The 18,555-nt window shown below is 39.5% G+C and overlaps 1 protein-coding gene across 12 annotated transcripts in view; it reads right to left on the reverse strand.

Moving 5' to 3' along the window:
* Positions 1-166: 166 nt before the first annotated feature.
* The window catches only part of MTSS1 (MTSS I-BAR domain containing 1), a 196,265-nt gene continuing 177,876 nt past the window's right edge, over positions 167-18,555 (reverse strand). For 3 of the 12 annotated variants that reach the window (XM_075063223.1, XM_075063221.1, XM_075063230.1), the window contains 6 exons: positions 16,322-16,532; positions 8,087-8,206; positions 6,960-7,154; positions 5,018-5,182; positions 4,450-4,612; positions 167-3,075 (listed from right to left, as the gene is read on the reverse strand). In XM_075063223.1, the coding sequence (XP_074919324.1) occupies positions 2,387-3,075; positions 4,450-4,612; positions 5,018-5,182; positions 6,960-7,154; positions 8,087-8,206; positions 16,322-16,532 (1,543 nt within the window). In that variant the 3' untranslated portion in view covers positions 167-2,386. The remainder of the gene's footprint in view (positions 3,076-4,449; positions 4,613-5,017; positions 5,183-6,959; positions 7,155-8,086; positions 8,207-16,321; positions 16,533-18,555) is intronic. The other 9 variants (XM_075063226.1, XM_075063225.1, XM_075063229.1 and 6 more) reach the window with 6 other exon arrangements.

The following is an 18,555-nucleotide window of genomic DNA, read 5'->3' on the forward strand; positions in this document are numbered from 1 at the left end:
CGAAGCTTCTGTTTACCTACATGCATGATTCAGATGCTTGGAGTTCAGGGATGATTTGCATGTTCTGTGTTTTATATATATTTTTAAAAGGAATTAGACAAAGGAAAACATCTACATTCAAAGCTCTGAAAGGACGGAATCTTTTTTAAGAATGGAAAAACACGCATTTTCCATCAGTTCTTTATTTATAATGTAGCGGAAGCAATCATTACAATGTAGAAGGGAGACCCACAGTTACAGCAATTATTTATACCAGTTTAGAACAAAAAACTGCACAAGGAGAGGTCAACTCTCAGTACAAACTAGCAACTAAACCACAATAATTTACCATTAGAAACTTTTTATTTTTTAGCTGTGACGCTGCTTTTACAATATGCAAAAACACAAACAATAGAACTAGCCAAAGTGTTTTGTCACATTCTTTCTACATTGAATTTGGCAACATTTTATATTACATTTACCGAGATTATACTTACGTTTAAAAACTAAACAAGTGAAAAGCTGTACGTCGGTACAGTTACATCCATTTATTTCAAAGGTTTAAATAACACTTTTAACTACTGAGATTATTTCCTAGCAGTTTTTGTTTAAGCAAAAACCATCTCAAAGCATCATTTGCACAATGCATCAGCTACTTTATCAAGATTGGTGGGCTCCACCACAGGCACTACTGTTTATTATATTCGATAATAAGGAGCTTGTTTTTCAAAGAAAGGAAGGTTTCATATGTTTAAGAATCATGCCTTTTTGCTTTAAAGCCATAATATAAAAATGTTAAGCAACCACAGCAGTGTAAATATTATATAGAACAGAGTGACTATTCAGTTACAAGAAGTCTCACGTCCAATGCAGTTATGTATTAAAGCATAAGAGGTTATGTAGGCAAGACAAAAGCCAACAGAAATCTGCAGTGTTTGGTGGAAACTACTCCCTTACATTTTTTTGGTGTATTTTAACAGTCACAAATGTACAAGCCTGGTACCTATCTCACTTTTGGGGTTGATGAAGATAGGCAGTTGTGCCCTTTTGGACTGTTTGAACAGAACACTTGCGGCAGTCCAAGTTCTGCACATTTCTGTTGGCTTCAGGAGATGGGTACTGCAGTCATAACTTAATTTTACTTTAAGAAAAAATTTTCATCTCATCTATAATTCTATCAATAACATTCCAAAAATACATTACCTAGAATACAAAAATGGGAACAGAGTGGTCAGTCTCGGAGAAGTGACATTAAATACAAATCTTTCACCCATCCCCCTATTTTTCAGGATTTAGTAAAAGCCAATCAACTGTCATTTAAAAGATGGTAAGAAAAACAAGCCCCTGAACTGGAAATGAAATATATTTGCAATTTACTAGATCTTAAGCTGGTGACTGCGGTCAAATCACTAAGTGTTTCCTCAAAATATTTGGGCTTTTCAGGGTGCCCAGCCTGCTGGGCTCCGTCACTAAAAGGCATTTTGATATATCTAAGAACTCCCTGCTATCATTTTTAAAACGTTTTCACATTTGTAATTGCCTTAAGCCTCTTGAACTTGTTTGTATTCGATGAAAGGATGAGCGGAATGGAAAGTAATGGAGGACACTGAAGCCTACACAGTTCCAGTGGCATGCATATGACTGAACGTTCTTGCTGTGCAGTCTAGAAGAAATGTGGAGGGGGGGAAACTAAAGTCTTTAAACACGCTACAGAAACAAACACCGCAATCCAATATGGCTTATTCGGATGCACTTACTGTGAAGCTACTAGCACTTAATCCTACTAGACTACTCTTGTGCAACAGCATCTGCTATTTTGATGGCATTTCCCTCCCCCAATTATCCCCCAATACTCTACCAACTGCAGGTTTCTTTCTTGCATTATATTGCTTTTATCATCAATTGTTATTCCTGCTTTTCAAACAAACAAAATCATTATACTTAAATGAGTATCTATTCCTCACTGATTCATTTATACACAGAACTATCATTTCTTTTAAACCTCACTGTTACAAGGTGCTCTACAAAAACCTGCAAAAAAGCCAAATGCAGTAAATCTCCTTGCTAAAGTTAACTACTTAACTTTTTTTTCCTCTTGCGTACTTAAAACTTTACAAAGAGTTATACAAAAGTTAAATGGGATTTGGCACCTTCAGAAAAAATTAAAACGGGGTCTTAGATCAAAAATATGCAGAAAAAAATCATTGATATTTACAAATTAAAACACTAGTGAAAATGTCTGTTACTATGCGCTTTTATCTTGTTTTCCCCTTTATAGTACCTTCAAAATGGTCTATTACTGAGTTTCCTACAAAAGCTTTTGATTATAGATTGGAATGGATAGAGACAAATAAAGTTCCCTCACTGTTCATTCTCAGTGACTAGAACTCTGGCAGCACTCTCCTGTCTACAAAATACGAGGTGCCGAGCGATCATTTGTGGTAGTTTTCTTCAGTTTGACACCACGGCGAATGGCGTTCAGCATGTCTTCGCCTTGTGGGGCATCTCCAGGGCTCAGGTCTCCTGGGTCACATTTTGGGGGGGCAAGGCTGCTTGAGCTATCGCTTTCGCTTTCTTCTCCCTCGCTTTCAGGGACTGCTTGTCTCTGCTCATCTGGGGTATTCAGCTTCTGGCTTGGTGGTGGAGGGTTGACAGATGCTTGCCCACTCCACAAGGAAGAGGGCATACTGGTGACTCCTTGCCCACCATTGCCTGCTGATTCAGACTCAGGACTCTGCTCAGCACATTCTTCTGCTCCACCCAGGATGCCCGGCAGTCCCCCTAGTACATCTGGTACAGTTGGCGTTTTGACAGGAATTACTGGAGTTTTGATTGGAATAGGGCCCCCCCCTATGGTACCTCGTCTGACCGAAGGTTTGGTGGAAGGAGTCCGTCTGATGGTTGCTACACCGGGTGTAACTATTACAGGTCCAAGCGTCGTTGGCAGGCCTGCAGTAGAAGCAGGACGCTTGGCCTGAAACATTCTGCGGTAGGACTGGCTGATGTCACTGTTTCTTGGAATGGTTGAGGATTTGTCAAATTCTTGCTGTTCTGTCTCCTGATCAGCACTCACAGAGAAATAATCACAATCTGAAACTGACGCCAAAGGATACTGTTAGAAACAAGCTGGAGCAAACAGCTGTATCAGGTTAGTGAGTCTAAAATAAGTGTATAACAGTACTAAGTTTGAAGTCAGTATCTATTAATATTTGCAAAAGACACACTTTAACAGCATGTGCATGCACCCAAAAGATGAACAAGCCTAAGAGACCACGGCCACAATTTTCAAAGCTAGGTGTCTAAAGTTAAGCACCTAAGTAGCCTGATTTTAGAGGTAATAAGCATTTACATCTCTCATTGAAGTTAATGAGAATTATGGGTGCTCAGATCACTTACTCAGGTGTCTAAGAAATTTGGGTGCCAACAGTAAAGAACCCAACTTTTAAAACCACTGACTACTCTGTCCTGTTAGCCATGTCTCAATATTTTGAATTCATCAGTGATGGAAGTGCAGCCCTGGTCTAAAAGGCAGTTCTAAAAATTGCATTGTAGAGGTGCACATCTGCTGTGTCTCAATGATTTCTGCATCAGATATGCTCAACTTAACAGGTAAAAATATTTTCTAATGGCCAGCCCTTCAAACTCAGCCTGAGCTCTGAGTGTTAAGCCGCCTCCTCACACACTAGAAGTCAGAGGTTATGCCAAATTAGATCTTCGGTTATAACTTCCCAACCCTTATTACCTTTAATGGACTTACACAGGTGTAACGGATTCAAAATTAGTAAACAATTTTAGGGGTGCACAAAAAATAGAATCCGGCTCACACCCATTTAGCTGGGTTGCCTCTTCTGAAGCTGAATTAAAAATAAATCCTGAATGCAATTTGTCAGGTATTCCCAAATAAACTTTCAGCAAATCTATTTTTCAGTTAAAGTTACTACAATTCCCACCTATGTTCAAAAAAAGCTCACAGAACGAAGAAACAGGAACTAGACAGCTACTGAGCAAAGTTCATGGATTTGCCATTGGACAATACAGGACCACCCAAAAGGCTACATAGTTAGTGAGACAAATCATGCAGAACATTATTAAATAAAACTCATAAAAGATCAGCTTTACTATAAAAATGGTACGATGCTTAAGATGAAATTCTCCCCTACACAGTTCCTCTAACCTCCGATAAGTCTTTAGTTAGTGCAGACACCACTCCACCAGAGTGAATTTTGCCCTTATTTGCTGTTTAAGGGAGAACAGGCTCAGAAGCTTACAAAATGAAATCTGTTAATATACTGCTCACACTTAAGCCTGAACAAGCCATCAGCATGGTAATGTTCGCTTCGCTCTTCTCCTATCACTAACCAGAAGAGAGCAACATTTCCTGACTTCAAATCCATTAGTAGCGAGAAGTTAGGGGCTGTGATGGCCTTCGTCAGGAATGGTCAAGAAATGCAGCAGCTTAGATCTGTATACCTTGTGACGGGATAGTGTCCTCCGAACAGCATGGTGTGGTAGTCTGAGTGCTGTAGCCACTGGAGCACTGCAAGGAATCTCTGCTGCTTCTCTGGGTGTCCAGCTGCAGACCTCTTGTCAGAGCTAGAGCTAGCTCCTCGCATGCTTCTATCTCCTCTCCCTGCTAGTTACACACAGGAAAGCAGCTCATTACATTTATGTCTGATTCCATTGGGACAATACTTCCGAGACCACACCAAGACCTGTCACTGTTGTATCCTTTCCCACCTCAACCTGAGTCACCCACAACCCAACAGGATTATTTCTAAATATTCACCATTTAAAAAAAAAAAAAAAAAAGAGAGAAATAGGTGCTTCTTCTTACATCATAGTGCCAAAAGTGCCACACTGAACAGTGTATCGTCTGTTGAGGCATATTTATGAATTCCAAAGATTATGCCCATGCCTTAACCATTCTGTCTTTATAAAAGGGTTGTGCCTACAGAAAGCACTTGAACTAAAATGTTTGCAAGACCTAACAAATATATCCCCTCTGCACCGAGCTCCTTAGTAAAAATTAGAGCATCACCCTTGTGGTAGCTGACACAGTCATACTCCGAGGTCTCTGGGCCTCCTCAATGGGCACAGATGGTCCACTTGGGGCTCCTCCATTAGGGTCTGGTTCACGTTTCTCTTTGCGGCGTTGCAAGGTGTTCACCATAGGCTGATCATACGGACCTGGTTTAGCCCAATCCTAAGGAAACGTTTCCATTAGTAAACATACGGTCTATGTGGAAACATAACCATTCCTATTACAGAACAATACCAACACAGCAGCAGATTAGGTATCAAATGTGGGCGCAATATTGAAAAAAGTGAAATAAAATACTTAGTTCTCATGATTTTTATAAATAAGTTCATGATATAAACCCATCTCTTCTAATTTTCCTTTAAACAAGGTACCTAAAATACCTTAATTCTCTCCAGATAAAACTCAGTTGCATTTAAAACCTAAATTTATCACATTACCACAAGTGAGCAATTGCAATGCATGTGCAAATGGTCAGTTAGCCATCTAAAAATTCACCTGCATGTGCAATAGCAGAAACTGCACACATCACATTATGGCTGCAGTGTTCTCAAAATCTGGTCTGAAACAGATCTAAATACCCCATTAAAAGCGTACATTTATCCTGAGTATTTTCTTTTAAAGCTACTTATTAGCGGAAATCTAGGTTTTAGTTAAGAGCTATATTGAGGAGGGCTAACTTCACTTTGCATACTGGTGATGCTGAATCCACTAAGAAGGCAACTTTTCAAGCTATTGGGAATATATGCACTTATGGCTCTATTAAGCAGTGAAAATTCTGTGGATACATAGAAATTATAGAGCATGCACTAGGAAAAGTGTTCAGCAGAGAAATTTGGTGGGACTATAAATTCACTGATGATCAGATCCAGAGGTGCTACTTACCAAATGATAAAGCTCAATTAATTGTAAAGAGTTCGTCTCTAATCTGTACATGAAGTCCTTGCTTATGAAAAAGGATAGAGAAAACTGCCAGAACTTTAAGACTACATGGCCTATTTCTTATAGCAGCCTGGCTGCTAATCAGCCTCTTCTCTACCCTCTTCAAGTAATGGAGGACTCACAGAAGATACCCAAGCCCAGAGGTGGTCATTACCATCCTCCATATAGGGCTTTCAGAGGAAGGTAGCTCTACAGACTCTAAGTTATAGAGGGTGGGGTAGAACTGGAAGCCTGTATGTAGCATTCTGCAGCTGCAAGAAGTATCCCAAAGTCTCGATTTAATTTATAAAAAGTCCCATTTAAAAAAGCTGAAATCTTGTAACAAATCCATAGCCACCCAAGAACTTCACAGCTGTCTGCATGATGCACACCACGGTTCCTTGGAGCTTAAGGGGACAGAACTCAGATTCTCCTTGTCCAAAAACACAGGCCTATTCCTCCCATTGAGCTAAATGAGAATTTCTGAAAGCTCTGGGCAGTATTGGGCCTATGACACAATGAACAGTTCTGATTCCATCCACTAAAAGACAGGGGTATTCTCTAGTAGTTCATTACAATAGCTAAAGCAACACATGCACATTGTTAATCAATTTAAAAAACATCCACTAAGTGAACTAGATGGCAACCCTACATTTGCCTCTTCCAGCATAAGTTTGGTGGGGTGCTAAGCAACTTTTGGAAGTCCTACCACCTGCTGAACAGAACCCAGAATGCCCACAAAGGAACAACCTCCCCTCTTTCTAAGGCCAACCCTGTCTATTTTTAAAGGTAAGTATTTTACAAACATTAGACTGTTCATGGCCATGCAGAAATACTGATTTAGTTCTTTGTACATTTAGAATTGGATTGTGGTAAATATTCGGCATGTAAATTCCACTTTAGAATGGTACTAAACAGAGCAAATCAACTGGTAATTAAGCGGGATTTGAAAGGCAAGGACTGCAGTGAGTATCGAAAGGCATGGAGAGAAGAGGATTGCTGCAAAAAAAGAAACACAAACCTTCCAGCTAGGGATCTTAGATGATGATAACATGCCTGGCCCAATGGTGTAATAATGACCGCGGTCTGGAAGGAGGGTTGAGGAAGCCCGAGTCCATGCGCGGGAGACAGGCGGGAAATGAGGGAAAGGACCTGCACCAACTGAAGCTAGGTATGGGTCACTTGACAAACTACAGTGATAAAACTCATTAGGCAACTGGAAACAAAACAAAACAAAACAAAAAATAAAATTAATATAAACAAGATGAGTATGGAAATATACGGTAACTGATGTGCTCTGGGCAGAAAGTATCTTAATTTTAAAGCAAAAAAACTGAGAACTGCTACAAATTAACAACTAATTAAAAAACAGATCTAATATTTGATCCTGAAGTGCGCCTGCTTGAAAATTGTTATTTGAATTAACAAATTTCAGAGGACAATCCAGAAATCATTTTCTTTGGGCTGAGCAGCTTTGCCTGGTCTCTTCTGGAGACCGTATTTTAAAAAAAGAGACTCAACAATTTATTGATGATGCAGCTCTGGACATGGAAACTAAACATTTCCAAAACCGAAAACGTTCATGTCAGCTTTATCATATGCAATAAAATGGAGAGAGGAAAGTGTGCAGCCTCCGAAAATGACATGTACCAGCAGCATAATGACCAGGGAAGGAAGAAAAAATGGCTGGATGAGAATGGATACTGATATCACTGGCTCCCCAAGATTTAGGGTTTATCCAAAATGTATTCAACTGTGATGTGTTTTTTTTGCATACCTGGGTTTCTCAGAGCTTAAAGCATAATTTGGAGAAAAAACATGGACAGTGAAACCTGAACAAGAGGCCACTCATATTAGGCAACTACTCTCTGTAGACAACTTCCCACAGTGTCCCCAAGCACAGAGTGTACAGTTTGGCTGCACCGTTGTTAGAAACCACCTTTTAAACCACCAATTTGTAGGTCCCCCGATTGGCAGTTTAGACAAGTTTCACTGTAGTTTATTCATGTATTCATTTGTTAAGAGAGTGTGTAACAGTTCCTTTTCTCATCTTCACAGGGAAGGGTCTTAGCTCAGTGTCCCATGCATGCTGTTATTCAATAGCTGGGCTTGGCTAATGATTTGTATGTCTGAGATGAAATTTTTCACCTTATCTGTGGAGGCCCAAGCCCCCATGGTGGAGCCTGAGCTGACTGAGGTGGGGGAACTGCACTCGCTCACTGACTGGCAGGTTTCAGAAGCTTCTGAAGAGGCAGAGCTGGACGAATTCTGCAGTGTGAACAGCATCACAACGTACGGAAAGGAAAAAACAAGCCACCAACAAAGGAAAACAAAAAGCACGCACATACAGACGGACGCACACAGGAGAAGGGGAAGGATGAGAAAAGCAGAAGGTTAGGGATTAAATCAATCATTAAATACTGTTCAAATCCACCACTAGTGATCAGTAAAAGGTACAGAAGAAACAAAATAAACTAATTCCTTAATGCAAGGACTGGCTTCACAGACTGAGGGACCTCTTGGTTCTCTCACCCCCACTGCTTGCTGTGACACTGCACCTCAAGGGCCAGATGCCCTCAGGTGCTGAGGGCCCTCCTGTATAGTCAATGAAGTTGAGGGAATTCAGCTCAACAAATGTCTGGGTCCTATATGAATTTAACTATTTAATATCAAAGGCAGATTATATCATGAGCTCAGTTTCCTAGTGGAAGCTGTCTAGACTCAGCATGTGCCTGCGAAACAGCAAACACCCCTTGTGCACACAAATTCTGTTTTTTGCAGATGCAAATGTGCGTGTGCAAAGCTTGATTGAGTTTGGACATTAGGGAACAGCGTACAGTTCGCCTTTCCGTCTTTGGAACCCTTCCCTGTGAGACCAGTTTGACTATGAAATCCCTTCACAATTATGAACATACCTACTGGGTGACCTTAAAGCTCAATTCACCCCTTTAACTATTTCATCACAGTAAGTTTTTTTTTTTTAAAGCCTGGAATGACTGTGGTTACCCTTCAGAAAGTGCACTCACTATAGATCTAAAAATCACCTCTTCTATGAAAGAGATTAAAGCTAACACAACACTAACATAGCAATCTAAACAGTGCTTTGCACAGCAACAAATGCCATTTCTCAGGGTTATATTGTATTCTATGTAGCCTACTACCTTATCTGTTAGATGTTGACTCTTGGTGTCAGAGATTGTTCTTCAATAACCTTTCAATGCTTATGGGCATTCCATCGAAAATATACAATATTTTGTATTTTGAGCCACTGTACCATGTTTTTAGTTTATATGGAATTTTCCACCTTTCGACCTATACAAGATCCATATCCATTTCAATCTGCCTGCACCCTTATTTTGCTATATTTTCAATTCATGTACTGTGTTGCTGCTTAAAAACAAAAAAAACTTTTCCCAGGACACCATACCAAGGAAGACAAAATCCTACTGATAGCTCTGATCCAGAACCTACTGAAACCAACGAGAGTCTTTCCACTGACTTCAATAACTCAATTGGGTCACACTCAGAGTGACTGGAAATCACTCACTTGGATTTTTCCACTGGCAGCAGAAAGTCTATGCAGTGACTTCTGATGCTCTGTTAATAACACAACTCAACTGGATTTTTAAATTTGAAGAAACTCAGGAGAAGCTAATACTTGATGGTGGTTCACAGAGATTTATAGTTCCTGTGGGACCTCTACTAAATCTTACACTTGGTCCATGGGGTGATTGTGTCAATTCTGAAGTGACAAACTGATGTTTTATGAACCATTAAGAAAGGAAGAGCTGCTGGCATGACCAAAATGATGCTTGGTCCAGTCAGTTAATGTCTTCCAGGCCAGTTTCTTATCCAAGGAAAATTAGTTTATCCACATACCAGAACTTACTGCTAGCCAATGAATGCTTTTTGAATATCTAGGTATCAAAATATATCCTGCATTTTAGCCTGTATGATCTTTGAGACAGAGGCTGCATCTTCCTCTGTATTTGGAAAACACTTAACACACTTGGGGTGATAGTAGTCATAATCATTTGTGCAGTCTGCATATAAACAACAACTGATGAACTCCAACAATTAATTAAGCATAACAGACCTCCAGGCCCTTTACACCCAGATGTTCCTACTAGTTTCTCTAACAGATGTAGTAAAGTTTCCTAATCCATATATTTTAACTTGGTATTAAAAACAAACACACATCGACGGTCAGTTAGTGAAACTGTTACTAATTTCAGTCAGAGTTTTATATATATATTTTTAAATATTTGTAGAAGTTACCTGCACTTCATAATTTACGTAGATGAGAATTTCTGAAAGCTTTGGGCAGTATTGGGCCTATGACACAATGATACAATGAACAGTTCTGATTCAATCCACTAAAATATTTCCACTGTGAACTGTACTAACTTCTTCCCTACTATCTGATGCAACAGGATCTCCTCATCAGTGACCTCCCATCTGCTTCCTGATTTGTACATGCAGAAGGAGTTAAAACAAACCTGCCACATATTTCTGATCTAGTTTCCCTTTTAAGAGAGTGCGCATTTTTCTTTACTGTCTCTGGAAAGATATTTTAAGAATCCATTATTGTTAGTCAAACTGTCTTTTGCAATTTGAGATCGGAATTTATTTTGCTCTAATTGTCCTTTCAACTTAGTCAGTCTATTTAATTTTCTAATATCATTACCTAGTTTTCATCCTCATCAGGTTGTTTTAAAAGCCTTTTTGATTGTGTCTTGTGCCTTTACAATGGCTTTTGCTGTCCTTTTGTCATGATTAGATTTAAAATAGAATGAATTCCATGTGCAGTCTCTCCAACTGTGTAATTACTGTCCACTTTCCTGCAGTACGTTTCTTACATTATAATAAACAAGGTATTTACATGTTCACTCAAAGTCAAAGGCATCATTTTATTATTATCCTGATAACTCAAATATAATTACTAAGGCTGTCAAGCGATTAAACAAATTAATCACGATTAATTGCACGGTTAACAACAATAGAATACCATTTATTTTAAATATTTTTGGATGTTTTCTACATTTTCAAATATATTGATTTCAGTTACAACACAGAATACAAAGTGTACAGTGTTCATTCTATATTTATTTTTTATTACAAATATTTGCACCATAAAAAACAAAAAAGTTGTATTTTTCAATTCACCTCATACAAGTGCTGTAGTACAATCTCTTTACCATGAAAGTTGAACTTACAAGTGTAAAATTATGTACAAAAAAACCTTCATTCAAAAATAAAACAATGTAAAACTTTAGCGCCTACAAGTCCACACAGTCCTACTTCTTGGTCAGCCAATCACTCAGACAAACAAGTTTGTTTACATTTACAGGCGATAATGCTGCCTGCGTCTTGTTTACAATGTCGCCTGATAATGAGAACAGGGATTTGCATGGCACTGTTGTAGTTGGAGTTGCAAGATATTTACTTGCCAGATGCGCTAAAGATTGGTATGTCCCTTCATGTTGCAATCACCATTCCAGAGACATGTGTCCAGGCTGGTGATAGGTTCTGCTTGATAATGATCCAAAGCAGTGCAGACTGATGCATTTTCATTTTCATAATTTGAGTCAGATAACCCCAGTAGAAGGTTGATTTCCTTTTTTGGTGATTTGGGTTCTGTAGTTTCCAAATCAGAGTGTTGCTCTTTTAAGACTTCTAAAAGCACGCTCCACACCTCATCCCTCTCAGATTTTGGAAGGCACTTCAGATTCTTAAACCTCTAGTGCTGTAGCTATTTTTAACAATCTCACATTGGTACCTTCTTTGCGTTTTGTCAAATTTGTTGTAAAAGTGTTCTTAAAACGAACATGTGCTGGGTCATCATCCGAGACTGCTATACCATGAAATATATGCAGAATGCAGGTAAAACAGAGCAGGAGACACACAATTCTCTCCCAAAGAAGTACAGTCACAAATTTAATTGATGCATTATTTTTTTAATGAGCATCATCAGCATAGAAGCATGTCCTCTGGAATGGTGGCCGAAGCATGGAAGGGCATACAAATGTTTAGCATATCTGGCATGTAAATGCCTTGCAACGCTGGCTACAAAAGTGCCATGCGAATGTCTGTTCTCACTTTCAGGTGACACTGTAAATTAGAAAGAGGCAGCAGTATCACCTGTCAATGTAAACAAACTTGTTTGTCTTAGTGATTGGCTGAACGAGAGTAGCACTGAGTGGACTTGTAGGCTCTAAGGTTTTACACAGTTTTGTTTTTGAGTGCAGTTATGCAACCAGAAAAAATCTGCATTTGTAAGTTACACTTCCATGATAAAGAGATTGCACTTCCATACTTGTATGAGGTGAATAGAAAAATACTATTTCTTTTGTTTATCATTTTTACAGTGCATATATTTGTAATAAAACATAATAATATAAAGTGAGCACTGTGCACTTTTTACTCTGTGTTGTAACTGAAATCAATATTGAAAATGTAGAAAAACATCCAAAAATATTTAATAAATTTCAATTGGTATTCTATTGTTATAAGTGCGACTAATCATGATTAATTTTTTTTGAGTTCATCGCATGAGATAACTGTGATTAACTGACAGCCCTAATAATTACCACATCAGTTGATCCTAGTTACTCCCAGACTTGGGCCTCTCTATTGTACTAGGCTATGGTTAGCTTCAACAGGACCTCTGTCATGTAAGGTGTGCACCAAAGAGATGGTATGTGCTGTCTCTACCAGCATATTCCCCTCCTTAGTTTTACAGAGTCCCTCAAAACAAGGCTTAGGCAATTCCAACCCAACTTGATCTAAATCTGGCCTTTTAAATAACTATCAACTGCAAAAGACAGACTTGATCTGTGTTCTTCAATTGCTCAGTAATATCCAACTAGCACTTCAGTATACTGAAAAGCAGTCTTCACTTTGCTACACGTTCACTGATAGATTAGGTAGCTCCGTCTATCTGTTTAGTAAAGTCTGTATCCTTGTTTAAAACCCTAGGTATCCCTCATTTTCAGTTAACAGTTAAAAAAAACCCTGATTTATTGTTAAACCACTAGTTATATACTTTTCTAAAACTTTGGTTTACACTTCTACCCTTCTCCTACAGCCCTCGTGGAAGATACATGACCATGGAATTTATGCACAGTCCCTTTCTATACTGTCTTCACCCATCACCAAAACAAAAAAAGATGTTTTGCTTGCTTATACAACATGGTGTTAATACATGGAGCTAACAGAAACCACCAGAGCAGGTCAATCAATGCTGCATGTACAGCTTTTGTCATTCTAAAACTCCCTTTTCTGCTTCCCAAAATGTTACTGTTGGAAATGACATCTGGGGTTCAAAAGCAACATTTAGCAAACAGTACCTGTGCTTTCTTCTCATATGAACATGGAAGCACAATACAAGAATGAAAGTCTGGCCATTAGTTGGAGACACACAACATGAAATATCCTGTATGTTAGACAGCCTTTTAATAAATTTACTGTCACAAATTTGTCAGCACAACATGCACATTTTAATTAGTGCTGCACATACAAAGCAAGCCATTTAAGCAAAAAACGAAGCTGCCAGGCAATGATCTGTTACCTTTCCCTCAAGGTAAAGGTAGAGAGAACTTGGGACACGTTGAGGACATACCTATCATCTTACCAAGATACTACAGTTGGCAAGTCAACTCTTTTGTTCAAGGGCAAGGGAGGGATAGCTCAGTGGTTTGAGCATTGGCCTGCTAAACCCAGGGTTGTGAGTTCAGTCCTTGAGGGGGCCATTTGGGGAACTGGGGTAAAAATCTGGGGATTGGTCCTGCTTTGAGCAGGAGGTTGGACTAGATGACCTCCTGAGGTCCCTTCTAACCCTAATATTCTATGATTCTAATGTAAAATAGCTGAATTCCCATTTACTACCGTTATTCAGGAGCTACAGTGGTATTAAGGTTGTTTTGTGATTTCATATGTAGCTTCAGAAATGAACTAAAATAATACTTGGGCCAGATCCTCAACTGGTTTAAATCTGCATAACTCCATTGGCTTCAATGAAGCTACATCGATTTACCCAGTGAGGATCTGGCCCCTTATTTAAGAAGATGCAAAGAGAATTTGTATGAGATGGTGCTGATGCTTCCCATACTCAAATGACCCTACAAGAAAAAATCTTTGCCTGCAAAAATACTCACCAGTACCATACTGCAACTCACCACACTTTTACCCAAACGTGCTGGATGTTATGGAAAGGTAAGGGAATACCAACAGGTTAAATCCATATATTTTATAGTTAACTTTCTTACCTTTTTACTAATCCAGTTTTCATTTTTGATCATTCATGTTGCATTTACTTTTTGCATTTCACTTGGCTTAGCCTTAGATCATCAAAATAGAGCAGTCAATTGACTTGTCTATATGCAGTTCCTAATCAATTTCACTTTCAGGATCTCATCCATATGAAAAATGCTGCAATGTCTGAGCTTCAACACTGCAGAGGATATACTTATTTGAAAACCAAATGTTTTCATTAAAATAAAAACATGGAAATATTTGTGTTGATGTTCCATTTATGAGACTATATTCTGGACCTATATTAACCTCAGAGCGTTCTACTACATATCCTACAGTTTTATTTCTAGTGCTACTTATCAAATACTCAGCAAGAAACAAGGGACCTGAAGCACCAGATGTATTGACGATAGATGTGTCTCCACTGATTGGCTTCAAACTCTCCATTTCCTGCTTTAGCTGGAAGTCATGGTTTTAGTGCATACAAACTCACCTAGCTTTTACCAGATGAAAAAGATTACCGTATATACTCGTTCATTAGCCTGTTCATTTATAAGCCAACCCCCCAAGATGGTTAGATAAAAATAGCAAAAACTGTATGACACTTTCATAAGTGGGTTCTATATGTCAGGGGTTGGCAAATTTTGGCTCCTGGCAGTTAGGGTAAGCCACGGGTGGGTCGGGATGTTTTGTTTGCCTGGGGTGTCTGAAGGCATGGAGCCCCTCAATTCCTTGTGGCTGCGGTTCGCAGTTCCCAGCCAATGGGAGTTGACTGGGAAAGGTGACCTGCGACCACAGGGAACTGAGGGGCTCCATGTCTTCAGATGCTCCAGGTAAACAAAATGACAATGTATTAGACATTAAATTCAATGATTCCATAGGGTTTAAAATCATCAAATTTTGGCGTAGACCCCCGCTCTTTGATGCATCACTTTTTTACCAAAAATAATCGGCTTATGAATGAGTACATATGGTAAGTTTGTATTTATTAAACTAAGAACCTTCATTAAAGAGGCACTAAGGGCATCTCTTCTTCCAGTGACCTGTGGGCTACTAAGCAACAAACACAAATCTTAACAAAAGATGACAAAGACCTACTCAGCGGGTATGTCTACACTTGAGTTGGGGATATAATTCCCAGCTCGAGGAGACACGCTCATGCCAGAGCTACACCCCCAGCTTGAAGTACAGACATGCCCCCAATGTGTATTGAGCTTTGGGGTAGGATTGAGTATGTAAAATGGCAAAAAGCCTTAATAAGAGCACAGAAAAAAAACCTGTACTTAAAGGGTGATTTGAAGAAACTATGCAAAATTCAGCTGCTGAAAACGAGATGCCAGTCAGCCACAGAAACCCTATTTGCATATTTCACCAAGGTTTTGTAGGATGCTTGATTTGCCCATAAACAGAACAGCAACTCAGTTTGACATAGACATGTATAGAACATACAGTCTGATTTAAAAAGACCAGGAAAAAAGCAAGAGGTGAACTTCTGACCCCACTGATGTCAACAGCAAAACTCCAATTGGCTTAAGTGGACTGTGATTTCACCCAACATCTTTAGGTTAATATGCATGTCTTATAAGTAGTATTTTTCTTTTATAAAGTTTATACTATTTTAGTACTTCTGCAAGGTGCTGGATTGGCAGCCCTAGCGAATGAGGTTATCCATGGAGAAGGTTACCACCACAAAAGGTAGAGCATGCTGCCTGCCAGTGCTACTCAGCACTGCTCTAGAAGTGGGCCATTTCTCAGAGATCAAAGGGGAATGTAGTTTTATGTGTATTAGTCCTTGGCCTCTTTGCCTACACTACCAGCAAGGGCACCAGGGTTAATATGAATTATAAGGCTACTGGGACATGGATGTCTGATCACTGAGAAACTGAACTGAGATGTCTTAATGCAACACTCATTATATGTTAACTTGGAGTCACTGCTGACCTAGATAGGATACGAACAAGTGAGCTGGGTCAGTGAAGTTGAAGTAGAAATTAATTCCTTCATTTAAAAGTGTTCAACTTGATTCCATGATACCCAATAACCATGTACTTCTTCCTCCTGACTCCACAGACTGCGTGTGCATTACTGTACACTACTCACTCAGATTTGTGTTTTTTCACTTGCACATACCTGGTTAGGTGCTTCGGGTGGCATAGGTGATGGCGATTTGGACTGGAAAGCATCCTGGGACATGAATCCAGAATCGTGGGACGACACACTGGACAGTCTCATGGGTGCCTGCTGAGGCAGATTGGAGCTGCGATAGCGATAGTGTGAGCTAGGTGAGTGAGAGTGTGAACTACTCGACCGGGAATCACTACTGTTAACGCTGTTCAGACTGCTGTGAGAGACAAAAGGAAAATAGAAACGAAAGGGGAGAGGGAAAGACAAGAGGGAAGAGACCAATACAGAACAATTAACACTCTACAAGTCTAGCAACAGGCAGCATAAACCAGGAAAGAAATGTGGATAAACAATAGGTAAAAATCATAAGAAGCTGCAAATATCCTTAGTGATCAGAAAGGGAAAATGGCATTCTGCATTACTGTGTGTTCTGCGCTCATTAGGGGCCGGAGTCTGACACACCTACTCACACTGCTTAGTAAGGGTAGCACAATCTGGCCCTAAGGAATTTATTTCCCCAGTTTGGAGAGACAGTAGAACACTTTCTCTCACTCACTTTCTCTCTCTGGGCTTTTACAGAGCACCAGTCACCACAGTCACTAAGCATGAACAGTCCATTACTGTTCCTATCTGATGGTCAGCAGAGGGAGTCTAGTTTAATATTACTGGCTCAGATATGTTAAATTCAATGTAATGGGCCACATTGTTAAGGTAGTGTCGAGCAACACGTCTGCAAAGTTTAAAAGCACATCCAATAGCCTGCCTCTGACTGCACAAAGAGGGTAAGTGGGCAGCAGGAGCGGCTTCAGGCACCTGCATGCCAAGCGCGTGCCTGGGGCAGCAAGCCACAGGTGGTGCTCTGCCGGTCGTCGCGAGGGAGGCAGGCAGGTAGGTTGCCTTCAGTGGCATTCCTGCGGAGAGTCCACTGGTCCTCCGGCTTCAGTGGACCTCCCGCAGGCTGCCGCCGAATCCGCAGGACTGGGGACCTCCCACAGGCAAGCTGCCGAAGGCAGCCTGCCTGCCGTGCTTGGAGTGGCAAAATACCGAGAGCCGCCCCTGGTGGGCGGACAAACAGGTGCAGTTTTTGGAAATGGCTTTGAAAAATGCAAACTTATCTTGAGTTCTCTAGATCTTCTACAGCAGATTTCCCTGTATATAAAAAAATTCTGCTGATAAACTGCAAACTGAAAGCACGTAAGTTAAAGCTATACTGAGGGTATTTATCAAATGTTAGTGAGTACAGAGAGGAAAGAGAATTAAAGATCCCAGCTAATAATTGTGAAAAAGGCATAAATATTACTGACTTCTGAATAACCCAAAAGAGACTGTTTTTAAAAAATTCCAATAAATCTATGTTGCATCGATTATTTACCAGCCACACAGGGATGTTTTTCAAGAGTTTCATTTTGCCTCTTACGACAATGTACTAATGGCACTAGTAGCACTCCCCCAGGTAAGTACAGGGAATAACTGCTCAGACTGGTAAGATCTCCCCTAATGGTATAATGGAAACAGAAAAGGTACCCACCCAGCTGGATGCTGATTCGATATGTATAACATCATTTTTCTATTTAAAAATTGCATGTTAAAGTGTGTGCTTGGGACAAAGGTGGGGAGCGCCGTGTTGCTTGAACCAGACACACACTTTAACATGCAATTTTTAAATAGCCTGCTGCTACACGATCGTATCACTTGAGAAAATAAAAAGCTGGCTAGGAATAGACAATGTATTTTTAGCCATTTTCTTTTACAGTTTCAGGATATTGCATCTTTAAGCTTGTGCTCACTGCTGTAAATATTATATATATTATATATAATTTTATATGTACATATATACAATATATATGCATGCAGAGACAGCTAAATACATACATGAAGAAGTACAATTTTGCTAGATCTGCCATGCTATAGGCTAAATTCAGCTCACACAAAGGAGCCATTTGATTCGTAAGGTAAACCAAAAAGGTAAGAGTATTAAAGGCTACAAAGGTATTAGAGAAGGATACACAATAGATATTCATCCTTTTTTTTTTTTAAAAAAAAAAAAAAGGGGGGGAGTAGTTAATTATTTAGACTCCAAGGCGCAGGGGCAACATGCTGATAAACTGTTTTACTGAAAGAAAACAGTTTTACAGAGAAAGTAAAGACAGGATCCAACTAATCCAAAATACACTTTAGGACAGCATTAAACAGTCTTGTATTTCACAGCAAATCATCTCAATTTAACAGACTAAAAAAGT

Source organism: Chelonoidis abingdonii, chromosome 2 (assembly GCF_003597395.2).
Source record: "Chelonoidis abingdonii isolate Lonesome George chromosome 2, CheloAbing_2.0, whole genome shotgun sequence".
NCBI lineage: Eukaryota > Metazoa > Chordata > Testudines > Testudinidae > Chelonoidis > Chelonoidis abingdonii.